At 38.3% G+C, this 17,243-nt stretch overlaps 2 protein-coding genes and 2 non-coding genes across 6 annotated transcripts; 2 read left to right on the forward strand and 2 right to left on the reverse strand.

The window, feature by feature from the left end:
- Positions 1-486: 486 nt before the first annotated feature.
- LOC106180699 (uncharacterized) lies at positions 487-5,175 on the reverse strand. Its single transcript, XM_087011551.1, has 2 exons — positions 4,829-5,175; positions 487-4,420 (listed from the first exon to the last, which is right to left on the reverse strand). The coding sequence occupies exons 1-2, from the start codon at positions 4,853-4,855 to the stop codon at positions 2,498-2,500; spliced, it is 1,950 nt and encodes a 649-aa protein (XP_086867677.1). The 5' UTR covers positions 4,856-5,175; the 3' UTR covers positions 487-2,497.
- An 809-nt stretch (positions 5,176-5,984) lies between these two features.
- Positions 5,985-17,242, forward strand: LOC106179149 (cysteine-rich venom protein Mr30). 3 transcript variants are annotated; one of them, XM_013562683.2, is made up of 11 exons: positions 5,985-6,852; positions 8,564-8,764; positions 9,625-9,706; positions 10,444-10,535; positions 10,839-10,938; positions 11,458-11,600; positions 12,024-12,109; positions 14,102-14,208; positions 15,605-15,709; positions 15,994-16,122; positions 16,361-17,242. In XM_013562683.2, exons 2-11 carry the CDS (start codon positions 8,684-8,686, stop codon positions 16,516-16,518), a joined length of 1,083 nt encoding a protein of 360 aa, XP_013418137.1. In that variant the 5' UTR covers positions 5,985-6,852; positions 8,564-8,683; the 3' UTR covers positions 16,519-17,242. The 3 variants fall into 3 exon arrangements, with proteins under 3 accessions (XP_013418137.1, XP_013418138.1, XP_086867681.1); XM_013562684.2 differs by having other exon boundaries at positions 5,985-6,844; positions 8,573-8,764; XM_087011555.1 differs by having other exon boundaries at positions 5,986-6,852; positions 8,573-8,764.
- Trnag-ucc (transfer RNA glycine (anticodon UCC)) lies at positions 12,929-13,000 on the forward strand. Its single transcript has one exon. It is a non-coding gene; the product is annotated as a tRNA-Gly (tRNA).
- Trnak-uuu (transfer RNA lysine (anticodon UUU)) lies at positions 15,142-15,228 on the reverse strand. Its single transcript is given in 2 exon segments — positions 15,142-15,177; positions 15,192-15,228. It is a non-coding gene; the product is annotated as a tRNA-Lys (tRNA).
- Position 17,243: the final 1 nt, after the last annotated feature.

Consider the following 17,243-nt stretch of genomic DNA (forward strand, 5'->3'; position numbering starts at 1 on the left):
TCAAAATAATTTTTGAACTTGATCTGTATACTAGTCCTAAGAATCAGTCCTGCATAATTAAAAGCAAAATATGACACGGTTTTCATGTGATCTGTATAACAGTGGATACAATATGCCAAAAAAAAAAAAAAAAAAAAAATGGGCAGATCAAGCTGACTTTCAAACTCAATCTGTATTTCAGTAGGATTGATCATTCCTGTGAGTTTCAAAACAATAGGCCTATTGGTTTTGCTTGAAATATGTTAACAGTATTGCATATATGCTGAAAAAAGACAAAAAAATAATAATAACTTTTGAAAAAATGGCCCGATCATGCTGATTTTCAAGCTTGACCTGCATTTCGTGAATATTCATCAGTTCCCTAAGTTTGAAGACAAAAGGTGAAACATTTTTCCACTTATTGTGCTATCAATGAAAGTGCATGGCGACGAGGATGATGGCAACAGTGAAGACAGACACAGGTGACGGCTACATGTACATTGTACAGACACTTTATTAAGTACGATCATTACATTCATTTTACCAAAGCCATTCAATCCTGGATCCAAGTTTAATAAATTAAATGTTCATTGTGCGCTTGGCTCATGTACATGTATGAGGATTCTCCTTGGGGCAGTAATACACTTCTTGCTACATTATACTACTGTATGAGTATGTCAGATAGTTTAGCCCAAGTTAATCTTTATTCTACAGTAATCAGATAAATTAGTACGATGCACTAATAATATCAGTACTATAGTAAAAGGCAGGCATAAGGCACTATTATTATTATTATTATTATTATTATTGTAGTTATTATGGCAGCCATGAAATATCACAGTTCAGTGCAATCACATTCACTTGCAGATCTCAGTATCAGAAGCCTTGAAGGCTCTGTTCTGTCCCAAACAACAAGAAACGAAATAAAACATACTTCAGAAAATTACAAACAGTTTCATCTTTGCTCCTTCGCAAACAAACATGTACTGATCTACAATTATAACATTCTATGGAAAACAACACAAAATGGCAACGAGTGCTTTAAAAATACAATACAATAAATAAATATATACACCTGTACTATACACTTAATATTTTAGGTTTACAGCTTTTTTGCATTGATTTAATCTTATACTCCTTAACATCCTAATGTGTAGTAATGACTCGATCTTTTCAAAAGGAGGGAAACTGAATTTTATAGATACTGTATTTCTTAAAGGCATATTTCTTAAAATAAGAGCATTCCTATCGAGTGGTTGCAACAAAATTGAAAATCAGACTACCCTATAGTTCTATTCTATGCATTAAAAGCACCACAAATGCTATGCAAAATAGAATTTTTATGATTTTAAACTGATATATCTGAAAGTTTGATAATTTTTGCCCATTGAAAATATCAAGTCATCATTGTATATATCTACATTTTGTACTATATACAAAAACTTTCTTTGGCTAGCAATTTCTTCACTTAACATGTATTGATACTATAAGTATCAAATTTAAACAACATAACATTAGTTTATAGACCCAGTCAAACAATGTGGCCCCTAACTGTGGTGTCCTCAGACAAGGACAGTAACACAAGAATTCAACCTGACTGAGTCCTTCCATTATTCACCAAGGTCAGTGCTCCCTGGGAAGTCTATAGCAAGCACCATGTTGACGTCATTCAGACCTATACTGGTTCAGTCCATCTATGTCTGAATCCACCTTACCATGTATACACATGCGCACTGTACATGTACAAGATAATACCTAAAGTCATACCGACTTTAGATTTACATTTCAATTTTAAGTTAGTATCACAGCAATGGGAATGACCAATTTTCATTAAACATATACATAAATGTGCACAGTTATTTATTATACCTTTTATACTATAATATAGAACACAAAACAAAATTTAACACAAATATACGCATACTAGTATTATGAAATACACTCTTGAATATTACTCTTAGATGTTAGGATGTGGAAAAGATGAAGGGTGGGGGTAAGCGAATCTCTCAAAAGGTCCAGAGTCTTTTTCGAGCAAACGTCTTTAGTCAAGGTGACAAACATCAACATCATTATTAGTTAAACATAATACCTCCACCCTACCGGGATATAACCCATGTTTCAGAAAACAAAAATACTAGTAATACATTTTTTCTCACAATCACCCCCCCCCCCCCCCCCCACACACACACCCCTTTTTCATGTCAAACCATGTCTTCCTGAGTAGCCAACAGTGAACACATACAATTATAAGGTTCAAACTGTTACTGGCATAACAAACATTTCCCAAATGATAAATAAAAATTATCAAACACAAACCAAAAATTTTTCTGATCCAACTACCATTTTGTTCATTTCTCAAATGCTTATAATAAGATAATATAATTTGGCTTAAGAAATTCAATATGAAATTTAGTGAACCAATTCCTCCAATTCATCATCAATTCAGTGAAAATAGTGTGAATTGGTTAAAAGAAATAGAATTACCTCAATCTTACTTTAAAATTCACGATGAACTATTTCAATGGCGTAAAAACAGCCTTGTAGTATCTCCTACAGCACCTACACATGCTTTCTTCACAGAGACCAAAGTCTTGAGCCTGGCTTCCAACTGGCTCACACCATAAACTGTCATGCCACTACAGTAGGACACGTCCAGCATCTTGAGGCGATGACAATTCTTTCCCAGGGCCTGAAGACTAATATCTGTTAATTTATCGCAGCCGGAAATCTCCAGGGAGGAGAGACGCTGTAGGCGTGCACCAATTCCCATGATGCCTGCATCAGTTATCTGGTTGCATCGACTGAGACAGACGGACTCCAGGCTCGGGTTGTGTTTGGCAACGGACTTCAGCGTGGCGTCAGTGAGATCGGGACAGAAGCTAAGATTCAGAGACTTCAACTCTTGGAATTTAATGGCAGTCACCAACCCTGCGTCTGTCACCTGAGGGCAGTTGCTAATGTCCAGGGATCGAAGAGCCTTTAGGTTAGAAAGAGGAGTAACAGTTCCAGATCTCAATTTATCAGCAGTGCGCTCAACCGAAAGCTTGAGGAGGCCGTTTTCCAGTGTGTGTGGGTCCTTGGGTGGGTTGAAGATATTTGAAACGTTCGCCTTCCTGGTGCACTTGCACTGGCCCTCGTTGTCGTGTTCATGGTGCTCTGGGGGCACCTCCTCGATGAGACCCGTTAATCCGTAATCAGTCATCTTCTTACACCAGGCTAGTCTCAGAAAACGAAGGGCGGGAAGGTGCTTAGCTATCCCATTCACGCCCACATCACTAACGGGGAAACAGGAGCCCAGATCCAGGTGGACGAGCTGAGGGAGAGCCCTGCACGCCTCCAACACAAAACTGTCATTGACGTAACTGCAGCAGTTCAGGTTGAGGTGGGCGAGCAGGGTGGGGGGTTTCTCACAGATCCCTCGGATTAACCCCTTGGAGGTGACCTGATGGCAAGCAGAAAGGTCGAGGTGGACGAGGTTATGTAACTGGTGTAACCCTTTCACGGCCACGTCAGTGACATACCTGCACTTCTCAAGCCTGAGGAATTTTAACAGCGATAGGTTCCTCATGACGGCACCAGCCCCCTGGTTTCCCACTTCAAAGCACTCAGCTAAGTCCAAGTGTTCCAAGTCTTTTTGTGTCTTACAGAGATCCACAACTCCTTCGGATCCCAGCTCTCTGCAAGTGTGGAGGACAAGTCTCTGAAGTTTAAGACCCTTTGTGCTGGCCACTGTTAGGAGTGCCTCGTCATTGATGGAGGTGCGGCTGAAGTCTAGAGCATTGATCTTATTGCTGTTGTCCTCGATGAATTTCATAATGTTTTCAAAAGTGAGCAAGGATGCACTGGGGCCATGTGCGGTGTTTCTCTTGTAAGGGTCTGAGTTGAATGTGATGCGCGAAGATGCCAGAGAGAGGGACTCGATGTTGCAGCACACCTCCACCATTCTGTTGAAGGTAACATCAGAGAGGAAGCGTATCCCGCTCAAGTTCAAATATCGCACATTTTCTAAAACTTTCTGCAGTTTCTCCCTTTCTTCCGCATTCTGGAGCAGGGTGCCTGTCATGAACAAGTTATTGCAGCAACTGAGATCTAAGCTCACCAGGGTGCAGCACTGGTTGATGAAAGTCATGAAAGTCCCAACACTCACCTCACAGCCTTTCAGTGACAAGCTCTGCAAGTTCTCACTAAGATACTGACATGACATCAGGATCATGTCCTTGGATTTATTAGAGTCATCTATCTCGTTGAGGACTAAATTTGGGGTCTGGCGTCTCCGCAGACCCGACAAAGGTTCCTTACAGTATGTGCTATGGGAGTGGAATGTCACTACAATATCTCTCTGTATTACAGGGTCCGAGTAGGCCTCATACCAGATCTTGTTCACTAAGCAGGCTTCTTTACGGTCTGAGACACTTAGGAACCTCATGATATGGGTGATAACCTGTCAAAAATAATAAAGATATTTTTTAATATTTAAAAAAAACGTATTTACCAGTGTATTTTTAAAATAAATATATACTGGACATCCCAGCGGCAGTATGCTACCGGTTCATCTAAACTTTTAACATTAATGTAAGTATAATTCAGTGTTTTTATAATCAATGCGTCAAAATTGCGACCAAACTGGCACATTGCAACGTGCATCACAGTTGTGTAAGCGTCTTGTGACTCGGGATAGAAATATTTTGACAGTTCGAGACATCACATTTTCAACGCACCACATCTTCTCATACTTCCTGAAGTTTATTTTTGTGGTCTTATTAACACATGGATACACCTTCTCCAGAATAAACTACAATCGCGAAGATGACAACGGCTTAAAATGCGTTTTCGGACCTGTGAAACTTACCTCAACTGGTAACCTGTTACCTGCCATTTTGTTTACGGGTCAGAGAATCATGTGACATGGTCATGTGACCTGGAAAGCTGTATGACGTACTACACTTTACTATAAATAGGTATTTTCACGTCGATTTTTCCTATTCTCGGGCTAAGTGTTATTTTGTTTTAAGTACTGTTGATGATAGTGTCATTTCCCCCTAAGTAATATGAATATCTCTTATACACTCTTCACTTACATCATCTTTGCTTTCTTTAATCTAGGATATTTTAACAACAGGCTTACAGCAAACTGGGGTGTAACCCCCTAAGGTTTTCACAAGTAGGCCTACATGTATGCCGCAGCTAAGAGAAATTATGAGACAGAAAAGGCCGTGTAAACTGCCATATACCAATATATCTGCAGGGTACAATGTGGATTTCTTATCTCATTAGCAGCAGGTCCTTTTAATAATTCAACCGGTAGAGGCACATACACATTCGCCTATTGTGTAGGGGGGCCTACAGTGTAGGGCCTACAGGCCCGTGACGCAAAAAGACGCAACTTTTAATTCAGCCCCTCCCCCTCCCCATCAATTTTTTGATTATATTTTTGAATAATATGTTAAACAAAAAGCGGTGACAATTCTGTATGTTTTGCAGTTGCTTCGCAGAGTGCTGCAATTTACAAATACACGTACCGTGAACAGTTATAGAACATCGTCTGAAATGGTTTTGTGAGCTCAAAGTGAGCCCATAAAAGTAGTTTTTCACCTCTGCTATATTAAATCTAATCAAGGAAGCCCTGTGCTTCCAAAGTCTTAATATCTGCGCCTCGCTAAAAGACCTTATATATTTAGATTATTCAGAAAGAAAAGGAACGTTATACCTTTATAGCGTTATACCTTTTCAGGCCTGTAGCCGGCAATTACAAAAGGGGGGGGGGGGGTCTTTTTCTGAAAAAGTGGACCTTTTCCCATAAAAACTTCATGAACCTAGATCAAATTTTACCCAGAGTGGACCTTTTCCCACTAAAAGGGGCGGTTCTTTCGAACCCCCCGAACCCCCACCCCCTGGCTATGGGCCTGCCTTTTTAACCAGTAGTCTGCCTTTAATTCCGCTATATGCGCTTTGACAAAATACGTTAAGTTAACAGCCACCTACGCCACAAAGGCCTTAATGTCTGTCAGAGCGTGCACAATACATTTGTTCGCTTTATATTCTTTACTTGACCTAAATCGTCATTCCATTTCAAATACGCTCAGGTAGGCTTATTTATAGTCACCAAAGTTCAAAGTGAGGGGCGTTGATCCAGTGAAGGACTCTGGAGTATATTCTCTTCTTCGGTGACACTAGTTGGCCGGTGAAGAGTGTCGTAGGCTACCAGCAGAAAGCGTCGACCTACATACATTGTACAACAAACAGCAGCGTGCCACACATTTAAAACGACAGCGACTATCTGTTTCTGTACTTTAAGGAGCCACCACATTACAGCTACCTGTCAAACAGAACAGTGAACGTGCAGTCAAAAGACGCTTGTTTTTACACCTTGTAATAAACCTCCGATATAATATAATACCGGAGATCGCCTTGCAGGCCTTGTGACCTGTGTCTCTCAGACGTTTAACACGCATCTTATCTAGCGTCTCGCGTTGATTAATAAAGTAGCCAACGACGGAGGTCGCGTCCCAGGCTGATAGTTAAGTAGTGACAGCCATAAAAGAGACAGAAACGCGCGAGTGTGTGGTCAGATGTTTCACGGACACACGGCATTAAGCACCGTGACATTAACGTGTGACACAGGGCGCGTGTGGCACGCAGTCTTAGTCACAAACGACGAGACAAGAGGCAGGTCGGTTGCTTCCAGGTAAAAACCGCACACAAATATAGGACCTTCAATGTCGTGATATCAGATGGGGGAATTTCAACTTTCTAAACATGACGGATGATTCATATATATATATCTGCCGGCCATAGACTGATCAGTCAACTTTGTGGAATTCAAAATATTGTAGCAGCAGACATTGGAGTGTCACAACACACACAGGTAGACAGGTAAGCGGGTACGAATTAGAGAGATAGTCACTAAGTACGTGTACTAACACATAAAACGATAGACACCATTTATAAACGCCAGCTACTTTCATTTCCGTAAGCCACCAGAACGGTAAAGATAGCGTCTCCCGTGTATTGCCGATGAGGTACAAGTAATCGTTTACAAGTGTGATATGGGACAAAACAGCATGATATATTGTAAAAAAATGTACTCTATATCCAGTATTAACTCAGTGATATCCTCTAGTATGCTAGAGGGAGGGGGGTGCATGGGGGTGGGGCACGCCACGAATCCAGACAAGCTTTGTATCAAAATTTAACATTCGGGAGATGGTCGTTTCTCTTCACTGTGTTTACGGGTTCTCTGCCAACCAGCAGTAAAACTGAAACCAGGAATTTTGATTGTAATGCTTTCATAAACACAGCATGCTCACTCTGTTTCTACACATTACCTGTGATGGAGGAAAGAAAGTGTACGGATGCGGGTTTAAAGACTCCAATAATGTATTGCAACTAGTGGTGCGCGGTGACTAAGAAAGTGGATATCTCTTTCCTTGTGATAACGAAGAAGGAAAAGGGTACTGAAGATGAATGGGAAAGCTACGAATATTCGCTAACGGTCAGGATACTTGGTGACGCTGGAAGTCTGTTTATGAGACACAGGTATCGAGGCCATATAAACATACAATGTAACACCTCATTCGAGACTGATAATAACAATAGAATATATAGCATAGATACCTTGCACGCATTGCATCATATATTGTAAAATTGTCGAAGCACATTAAGACAAATTACTAACATGAGATTTTCCCATAGGGGGGCAAAGGTCAATTAAACCCCATCGATTTTCCCAACAAATGTAGGCCCACTAAACATGACTAAACCCCAGTTTAGTGACATGCAAGATATGTCGATGTATTATTCTAAACGGACTTAGTGCGATGCGCCGCACAATAGTACATCCCGTTAATGTTATTGCTGCATTGAAGGTACTACCCACCAAGGGCGCTCAAGTGAACATCTGGCATATCCCCATATATTGTTGTCAGTCGTTGGTTATCGATCCGTTGTTCTGTATGTGATTGTATCGCTCAGCCTGGTATTTGGAAACCTATTTGTAGGATTTGTCAGACTGGGGATTTCTCAGTTAAGCTAACCATACATTGTACTATACAAACCTTGAGTGGCATTTCTGGATAAATAATTTTTCTGAGACGAGTAATTTAATGTAATTCTGTAAATAAAGATCTCACAAGGGGGATTTAATGCTGTTGTTATCATGTATTGTATGGGAAACGTGTTGGGATTTATCTGTCGAAATATTTTCTGCGTTTGATTATCACTTGGAGTTCTTTAAATTTTGAATGTTTTCGTGTTTATTATAATATGCATTGAAAATGAATAGCCTTAGTTATAACGGCCATGATATACTGTATTTCTATTACTGACAATCTTTCTTTCTTGTATTTTAAATCGCTGATGAACTGGGTCATTACACTGATTAAACGTAAACAAAATATTTAAAGAATATGAGCATAGAGTGGTATGATTGGTAGTCATGAGTTGAACTTTATCATAGATAAGGGATGACTCAGTCACAGCTAAGAGTTTTTTTTTTTTTCATGTGAACCTATTTAAGGATTAAGTCTGTCTCTCAACGGACCTTAAAATTCCCAGGTGTATAACTCTATATTCATTAACAATCCAGTATTTTCAGAGTAACCACTACAAAAATCAGCACCCCTTCGACGACCGAGTCTAATCAATCAAGCACCAGTACTTTGCCCCAGCCATAGAGTGTGTGATACTATACACCCTGTATACGAAGATGACGGGGCAAAGCCACCGGTCACTGGGCTATAGCGTTCTATGGACAATCCTTGTCACATCAGTCAAAGCAGAAAGTCAGGTGAGGCTAAGCGTCGTGTTATTCTCAATATAATTTTATAATTTACGATGCCTGACTCTTGTACAAGTTGTTCTGGGTCTAGATATATGTATATATGGTCCTTATCCGATATACAAAGACACTATAAAGGGTAATAGCCCCAATATATTTAAAAATCGCCGTTGAAAAATTTCTCCTTGAAGTCTTTTATTGCCTTATTTCTCGTCGTATTGCACTGGAGGGCTTCACTTGAATGCATGAACTCGCGTCTCGCAATAAAAGGCGGGGTCATCATATATAAGCCTACCTGTTAAAGACGCCTACCTGTGAAGGATTTGTTGTTGAAAAGACCCCCTTTTAAATTGCACTCAGGCCTGTTTCCGCTAAAAGGTGATCTAGGTCTAATTTTTATTTAACGAGGAAGTATTTGAATAAGCAAGAAAAATAGATAAAGTATAGGGGCAACAGATGAGAGGTGTAGACTGAAGAAAGTCAGGCAGCCGTGCGTTTCGTCTACATTCATCATATACGAGTCAGTAGTTTATTTGATTATCTATCTGCTATGAGTTTTGCTTAACAACTGTTCATAGGGTGTTTTTTTTAGATATTGATTTTTTCGAGTTTTATCTGTACATAATTTCCTGTAAGTATATGTCACATGCAGAGTCCTATGTTATTCTTGTAATGTAATTTCACATTTAACGATATTCATATAAAATTTCAATAAAGTGAGAAATCATAATGTGTTTCTCCTACTCCTATCTCTCTCTCTCTCTCTCTCTCTCTCTCTCTCTCTCTGTGTGTGTGTGTGTGTGTGTGTGTGTGTGTGTGTGCTAACATTTTAATTTAAAAACAAAATCAAAACATTTTAACCATTTTAGACATGCCACGACAAATTCAAGGTCTTTCCCGGACACACGGCTTGCTTGGAACCCTCTCAGGACGTCCACCTGGCGATTTCAGGTAGGTCTTGATTTCTTTTCAAACATTACGCAAAGCCGCAGTTTACGCTTAATAGTATCACAAACAGATGAATAATTTAGCCCATTTTACACTGGACGGCGTCCTCTCTGCGTCCCGTAGTACGGCACCGTTTGAAAGTAAAAAAATAATACTTTACATGCCGACAACTGACCGATCAATGGGCATTCATTTTGCAACCAAAGTGCTGCTTGTTCTTTCTTTCTACGACCACAGCGATGCCAGTTTCATGGTCCCACAAAGGACGCAGAAAGAACGCCGTCCAGTGTAAGGGGTTTTAGGGAATGGTGGGATTGTAAGGAGAACGTTTATAATCGCCGAAATCCTGCAACCACCTATATACGTTCCTATTTTCACCCTATACTATTTTTCTTTTGAGGTTCACGGTTTCTGTTGTTTTACTCCATCCAATTTTACTTCCACTTATGTCAGCAAGTGACATTCAGAAATATTATAGTATAAAATATACTCTTGGGGACAAACTTATTACCCCGAGCTCTTTAAGGCACATGTGCGATATTTGCGGTATTTTAATATTTACTGTATTTCAAAATACAGTAGGCAGATATTTTGCCTGCATGTAGAATGCACTGAAAATTTGGCACGCTTTGCATATGAAACTAGGGACAAGAAGACATATAATTATTGGAAAATCCATACTTTTTACTTTTTTTATCACATTATTGATTTTGATTATGATTTATTGTCTTCACTTACAGGTGTGTCCTATTCAGAAAAGAGAGAGATAGTGAACCTACACAACGAGTTTCGCAGCAAAACTCGATACCTCGCAGCAAACATGCAAAAAATGGTACGTTTAGTCTGAGCAGTGAAATTTAAAAGTGGTATATAAATATTTTTGGTATAAGTACGTATTATAATGACTAAGACCCAAATTAACATGCATGATATAGATTCTGAATCCTGAAGTATCACTCTGACGTAGGTGGATTAAACATCTGCAGGCCTAGGATTAGGCGTTTCCTAGCACGAGCCTCAGATTCCCGAGCGCAAACACCAATATTAACGAACCCCACCTCATATTAACAAGCACAACGTTAAGTTAACGAGCACTAATATATATATATATATCACCTATTGTTTTATCATCTAGTACTGGGATGATGAGGTGGCGTTGCTAGCACAGAGGTGGGCCGACACATGCCCCACATACAGTAACCCACATGAGGACGGCGTTCTAAGGAGCATTCCAGGTAGGAACTAAACCGTAATAACGCCTGGAAACCGAACTTGGGGATTAACTTCGAGATATTTTTATCGGGCCTAGGTGTATTGCTTTATAGTTCACTAAACTTTCTGTCTAAAGAGATAAAATCATTCAATATTTTGTGGTAGAGGAGGGGGGATAGGGGGAGAGAGGAATATAGGTTATATAAATTTCCAGTTTTCAAAATACTGCACTCTACCATATTGATTATGTGCATTTTTCATCAGCGCTAGAGCAGAGAATCGTGTCATAAATAAGCCAGAGACATACCTGTAAATGTCTAGTGAAAAAAGTAAATCTGTGTCCCTGGCAGAGAGTACCAATTTGAAAATACTACCCTCTAACAGGGCCACAGATTGAATTTTCACTAAATATTCACAAATATGTCTCTGGTTAAATTCACGGTTATTTTCTGTACTCGGCAAAAATGTCCACATAATAATAATAATTGCGGCCCTGGTAGAGGGTACCAAAATGCCATAATTATGTTTCCCATGTTTTCCAGGTAGATTCAACCGCCTGGGCCAGAACGTGGCGTGGGGTTACACGTCTTGGAGTGGGGTGCTAAAAGCGTGGTGGGGCGAGTTGAAGGACTTCAAATACGGATTTGGTTCTATTAATGGAAAGGCCATCGGTCATTACACTCAGGTATAACCATCCAAAATGGATTATACTCATTAAAAAATTATTTATTTATTGTCATGTTTATACAGTAAAAGAATAAAATGAAAATTAATATGATCTCTAGATAAGATTCAATAAAATAAAATGAAATCGATATGTTCATTAAAAATACGTGTTGCTGTTGGGTAAAAACTATTTTTGGCTCGTATGGAAGTTGCCTTTCTGATTTCTCAGTAATACTGATGTTCATATAATATGTCTAATTTGACTTAAACTCTAGAGTATTTTGTGCTTTTGATTTCATATGACACCCGCTGGACGTTTTGCTATATGTTTGTCAAACCATATGGTCATATGTCCTGCTTAAAATAGGGATAATTGAAAATTATTTGCTAAACCATCAAACACTACACCTATTTTAATACATGTTCACCGTATTTGTTTCAGATGGCATGGGCGACGTCGGCAAAGATCGGATGCGGTTTTGCAATGTGCGGCGTTACAAGGACGTTTGTTTGTGATTATGCCCAAGTGTAAGTAAAGCTTTGCTTCTATGAAAATTGGTACATAGTTAACGTTGGTACATAGTTAAAGTTTTTCTTATCTTTTAACTTATATTTTTCCTCTTTTTTACAATTTTGATAACACGCCAAAATTAAAAGTGATATGCTTGAGATACAGGAAAGAAAATAACGATCAAGAAGACGAAAGCTCCTATTCAAGGTTTCACTTGAAACATTGCACTGTCGCATCCAATCAAGGAAATGTGCAAAAGCTATCGATTTGATGTTTGTTGCACGCAGAAGTGAAGATCTGTACACGAAGTACATGTAGTAAATTACATTCTTTATCCTATCTGTCATTGATTTGAAAGAACGGTTCACGACATTCGTACCGTTTGGAATGAGTATTTCATATGAGATTTTGACCTAAAGATCGCTGTATTATTGCCGTGTAACGGTTAGCATGGCTGTCTTCCCATCAGTTAATCTGGTTTTGACTCCCGGTCCTAGTAGTAAAGCACAATAGAATTTTACCCTCTGCTACGGCGACAGATTGATTTTTGACAAGATATTCACAGATATGTCTTAAAATAGACAGTCATTTGATTCTCTGGCTTTTAGAGAATTTGCCTATATCTGCCACCCTGGTAGAGGGCAGAAGAATTCATTTTGTGCGCCCCTTCCTTAAATATAATTACTCCATGGTTTAATAAGCGATGAGCAGTGTATTCAAATCAAAAACATTCAGCAATAATTGACTATAAACAATTTCATTTAGTTAGGAACAGTAGACAAATAAGCAAAAATATTATTACCAATTAAACCTGTATGAACACTTGATGGCGTCAGGCGTGGATGGTGTAACGGTTAGCATGGTTGCCTTCCAAGCAGTCGATCCGGGTTCGACTCCCGGTCCTCGCATTTTGCCAAAATTTAACCTGTTCAAACACCGGAAATAAAATTTTTCAACACCTTCCCAAAATAATGACTCAATAGATTAATAAATGAAGACCAAATAATAAGAAGGCTATGCAGTCAAATAGTGATGTGCTTCTGTATTGAAATGAGACAAAAACAAAATTCAATTAGGTTAGAACAGAAGAATATCATAGGCTATTAAGCGGGGACAGTTAAATGATTGAAATAGGAGTGGACAGCTAGTGTTAGACTCCCGGTCCTCGCAATAGTTTTTATTTCACACGTAAACATACCATATATTGTATGGTAAGAGGATCGAGTGCCCCTAACTTTTATGTAGATACCCGTACTATATCTTTGGCTTATTGCGGGGTTTCCCGATTGTTACACCTCAATGGCATTACAGTCAATCCAGAAACAGGCTTTTTTTTCTCTCAAAATCACATATTTTCATGCGTCAACTTTGTCGAACCTAAATCTGGCAAAAAGATTGACGACGTATTGATTTAAGCCATTTTTATCACAATTATATCGATGTGTTAGTTCCTACAAATGACGATCATTTGCACCCATTAATAAAACGTTAGCTGCCAGGAAAGGGATGAGATTACCACCAAATTATCACAAGAAATTGTCGGGAAATAGCATATTTCCACTTCCTTCATATTATATATAAGCCAAACTATTTCTAATGCCAATATTAGTTACTTACAATGGAAATAAGAAATATTGGAGATTAGTTTCTATGACAATAATAAATTGATCAAGTGTATGAATATAAAAAAGGGATGAAATTCAGTTTGTTCTGTGCAATATGTATAAATAATAAATGACATAAGTCATCATTTCAAGTGTATGACTGTGAAAGCATTCATTTCCATAAGCCTTCTAGCTGTTTTAGCAGCTACAGAATCTGTTTAAAAATATTCAACCGATTATGTAACAGCTAGAGGGACCTTTAGAAGGAGCGCGATATGAAAGCACGTTTTTATTTCTTACTTCTACATTACCAGTTTAAAAGCACCTTCGGTCAATTGTGTAACAGCTACAAATGTGGAAAGAACTGTGAAATCACGTATTAATTTCTGACTTTTATATTTCCAGAGGAAATATAGGAACGCCCTCTGACCCCAACGCCAGGTACAAACCGTATAGAGAGGGAAACAACAGGTGTGAAGCGTGTCCAGATAACTGTCAAAACGGGCTGTGTGGTGAGTTTTTTTTTTTCTGTCTTGAATCTTTCTGACTCATTTCTTATAATTCACACGTTTATTATTATAGCCTTTCATATCAATCTTTTAAGAACACAGAAATGGAGATGTCCAATTGTCGATTACGTATTTATCAAATTACCAATACTTTACTAATACGAGAAAAAAGGTAATTCTAAGCTCGAAAAGTTTCCCTCAGCGTGTTCGAAACCGGTATATTTACTGTCCAAATTCACACAAGATTATAATATTTTCAAACTTTTGCATATACGGTAATTACTCGTTCTTTTCAAAGGGGAAATTTGCGAATTTTACGGAGATTATTTTTAAAGTCATACTTTCTTAAATTCATTCCACTGTATTAAAAAGCAGACAACAGTTCTGTTGTATGCAGTAAAAGCACCTTAAACGCTGTATAGGATTTTCTGTGATTATAAAATTATAAAATATAGTCTGATCATTTTTGCCCTTTGAGTCTAGTCATTACCGTCCCGTGCCCTTTTGAGTTCTTTATCAATTTTTTTCAATACGCATTCGAAAACAAAAAATATGGGTGGTTCTTGACATTTTTAACGTATGAGTCAAAGTGACACATACCTTGACTTAAGTAACCTCATTGCGTTCGATGCGGTGTGACAGGAATGGTAGTCCTTGGAATGGAAGTCTGGGCTCCCATATGATTAGTACAGGTTAGGGTTAGTTGGGGTATTGGGGTTAGACTATGGGACGCATGTCACCTGAACTAACCTGTGTAACGAAGCTGGCCGATTTAACAAAATAGATAAAAAGGTGTGAATCGCCCAAACAAAGAAGCTTTTCAGGGCAAGTATATGACAGTGTGATATTTTTCTGACCCGTAAAGAGTGCCTTTAATTTTCCCCTCGATGCCGATAGAATTACTAACTAATATAACAAAAGGAAAAAGGTAAAGATCGCCCGAACAGGGACTCGAACCCTGGACCCTCAGATAACTTGGTTATCCCTAAAAGTCTGATGCTCTACCGACTGAGCTATCCGGGCGCCGCTGACGGTTGGGGTCGGTTGAAAAATCCGCTCACGCTCGACTAGGGTCGCATTCAGAACGGTCTCAACAAATGCATTTCATCCCTCATTCATGGATACAGAGCTTTGATAGCTTATAGTTTAACAATTTAATACAGGGGCGGATTTAGGCCGTCTTCTGGGTCTTCCGGAAGACGGTCAGATTTTAAAATTTACATTGACGGGTATCTAATATTTTCTTATTTTATTAAATAACTACATCACGTTGGAACAGAAGGGTGGCATTACGGGGGTCGCAATCAATCAATCATCTTAATTTACATCAGGGAATTGTATCGCCTGCGATAAAGTTCCCTGTTTACATGAAATAATGACAATTTCTTTCAACATTTAGATTGCTTGGGAAAAGTATGTCATAACGGAGGGACGTTGGACCTCAGCACATGTAAATGTTCGTGTCCCAGTACAGCCATGGGATTCTTTGGCGACCTCTGCGACCGTGAGTATGAATTTCGATTAACAAAACTGAAAGGTGCGCAGTAAATGTTTTTTAGTTGTAAAATTTTTTTAAAAAAGATTTTCAAATTTTTAGATCAAAGTAGAAAACTGGAACATTGCCATTTTTACTTAAAGAAAACTTCTCAGAGATATAACGTAGCATTTTCAGAAATATACATACTTGTATTTAAACAGTACAGTCTATGTCTTTTAAGAGACATCTAAGATTTAGTTTTGTTATAGTAATGCCAAAGTTGATTTTTAAAAATTCATTTTATGTCTTAGTTAACTGTAGCCAGAGCAGAGATAATACTTACGCATGCGCCACAACCGGCGGGCCGTTTACCAAGACAGATTGCAGGAACTTTGCAAATGTCGCAGAGTATTGCCCTAATATGTGTAACATTTGTCCAGGTACGATTCCAGAATATTCAACCCAAACTACCTTTCAATTATATTTCTATATCTCTCTTCCTCGCGCACGTACACGCGTACACGCAGACACGCCTACATACTTTAATATGACTTAATGAATTGAGCAAAACATTACTTATTCAAATTTAATAGATTGACATATACATGTATATATTTATTATACATCTGATACATCTCTAAGCAATTGCAATTAACCTTATATTTTATCTCGTTTTAGCTGGCGGAGTAGACTACAAAGGGGAAGACGGCGTATACAACATAGTGACAACACCGCCACCATCAACAGCTACAACATTGCAACTATGTATCTCAAACCTCTGCCTTACAATAATAGTCCCATACGTCTGCTATTACCTAAGTGTTTACATTACATAATATGACACTAGTGCTAGTATAGAATGTCATATTTTAGGCGACGTTATCCTCAATTAACATTCCTTGGAGTTTTATCTCTTTTCATATTTTTGATATTTTTTTCTATCTACTTTTGTCAAGAGAATTGACTTCCTTTATACTACGTCGTGTTGTCGAAAGGTTGTAGTATTACTGCCTTATATCAGACTGTTCGTTTGTGTTTAAGGCACTTGTTGAGATAAAATACGGTCGATACAGATTGATGGGATTTTACATATTTAGTACTGAAGTGAATTCTTGCAAATGAGCCGAAATGAATGTCGACTTAATATAGATTGCGTTTCGAATATCTGCGAAGCGATCTAATTTTTTTAATCTTTCTCAATGTTTATTTCATTGGCTTTAATTGCAAGCAATGGCCAAACTATCTCTTATATCAATATGCACTGCCTTAAAGATATGCATTTATTGCAAAATCAAGTAATATTTTGTCATTTTGGTATTTTATACTATGATTGGGAGAGTGGTTTTCTGGGATGTAAGTTTTCTTCAACTCAAACAATATGAAGCCAATTTTGTAAAATTTTACGAAAAATAATGGTCCCATTTATTAATCATACTTAACTTTTCTTTATCTTTCTTTTGAATGCTATGTACACGCACATGAAAATGACAAAATTTAATAATGGTCTATAAAAAATCTGAAAAGATGATTATCTTTGAAATAAATAAGATATGGCAACCAG

Source organism: Lingula anatina, chromosome 4 (genome assembly GCF_051362555.1).
Source record: "Lingula anatina isolate TDL-2025a chromosome 4, LinAna3.0, whole genome shotgun sequence".
NCBI lineage: Eukaryota > Metazoa > Brachiopoda > Lingulata > Lingulida > Lingulidae > Lingula > Lingula anatina.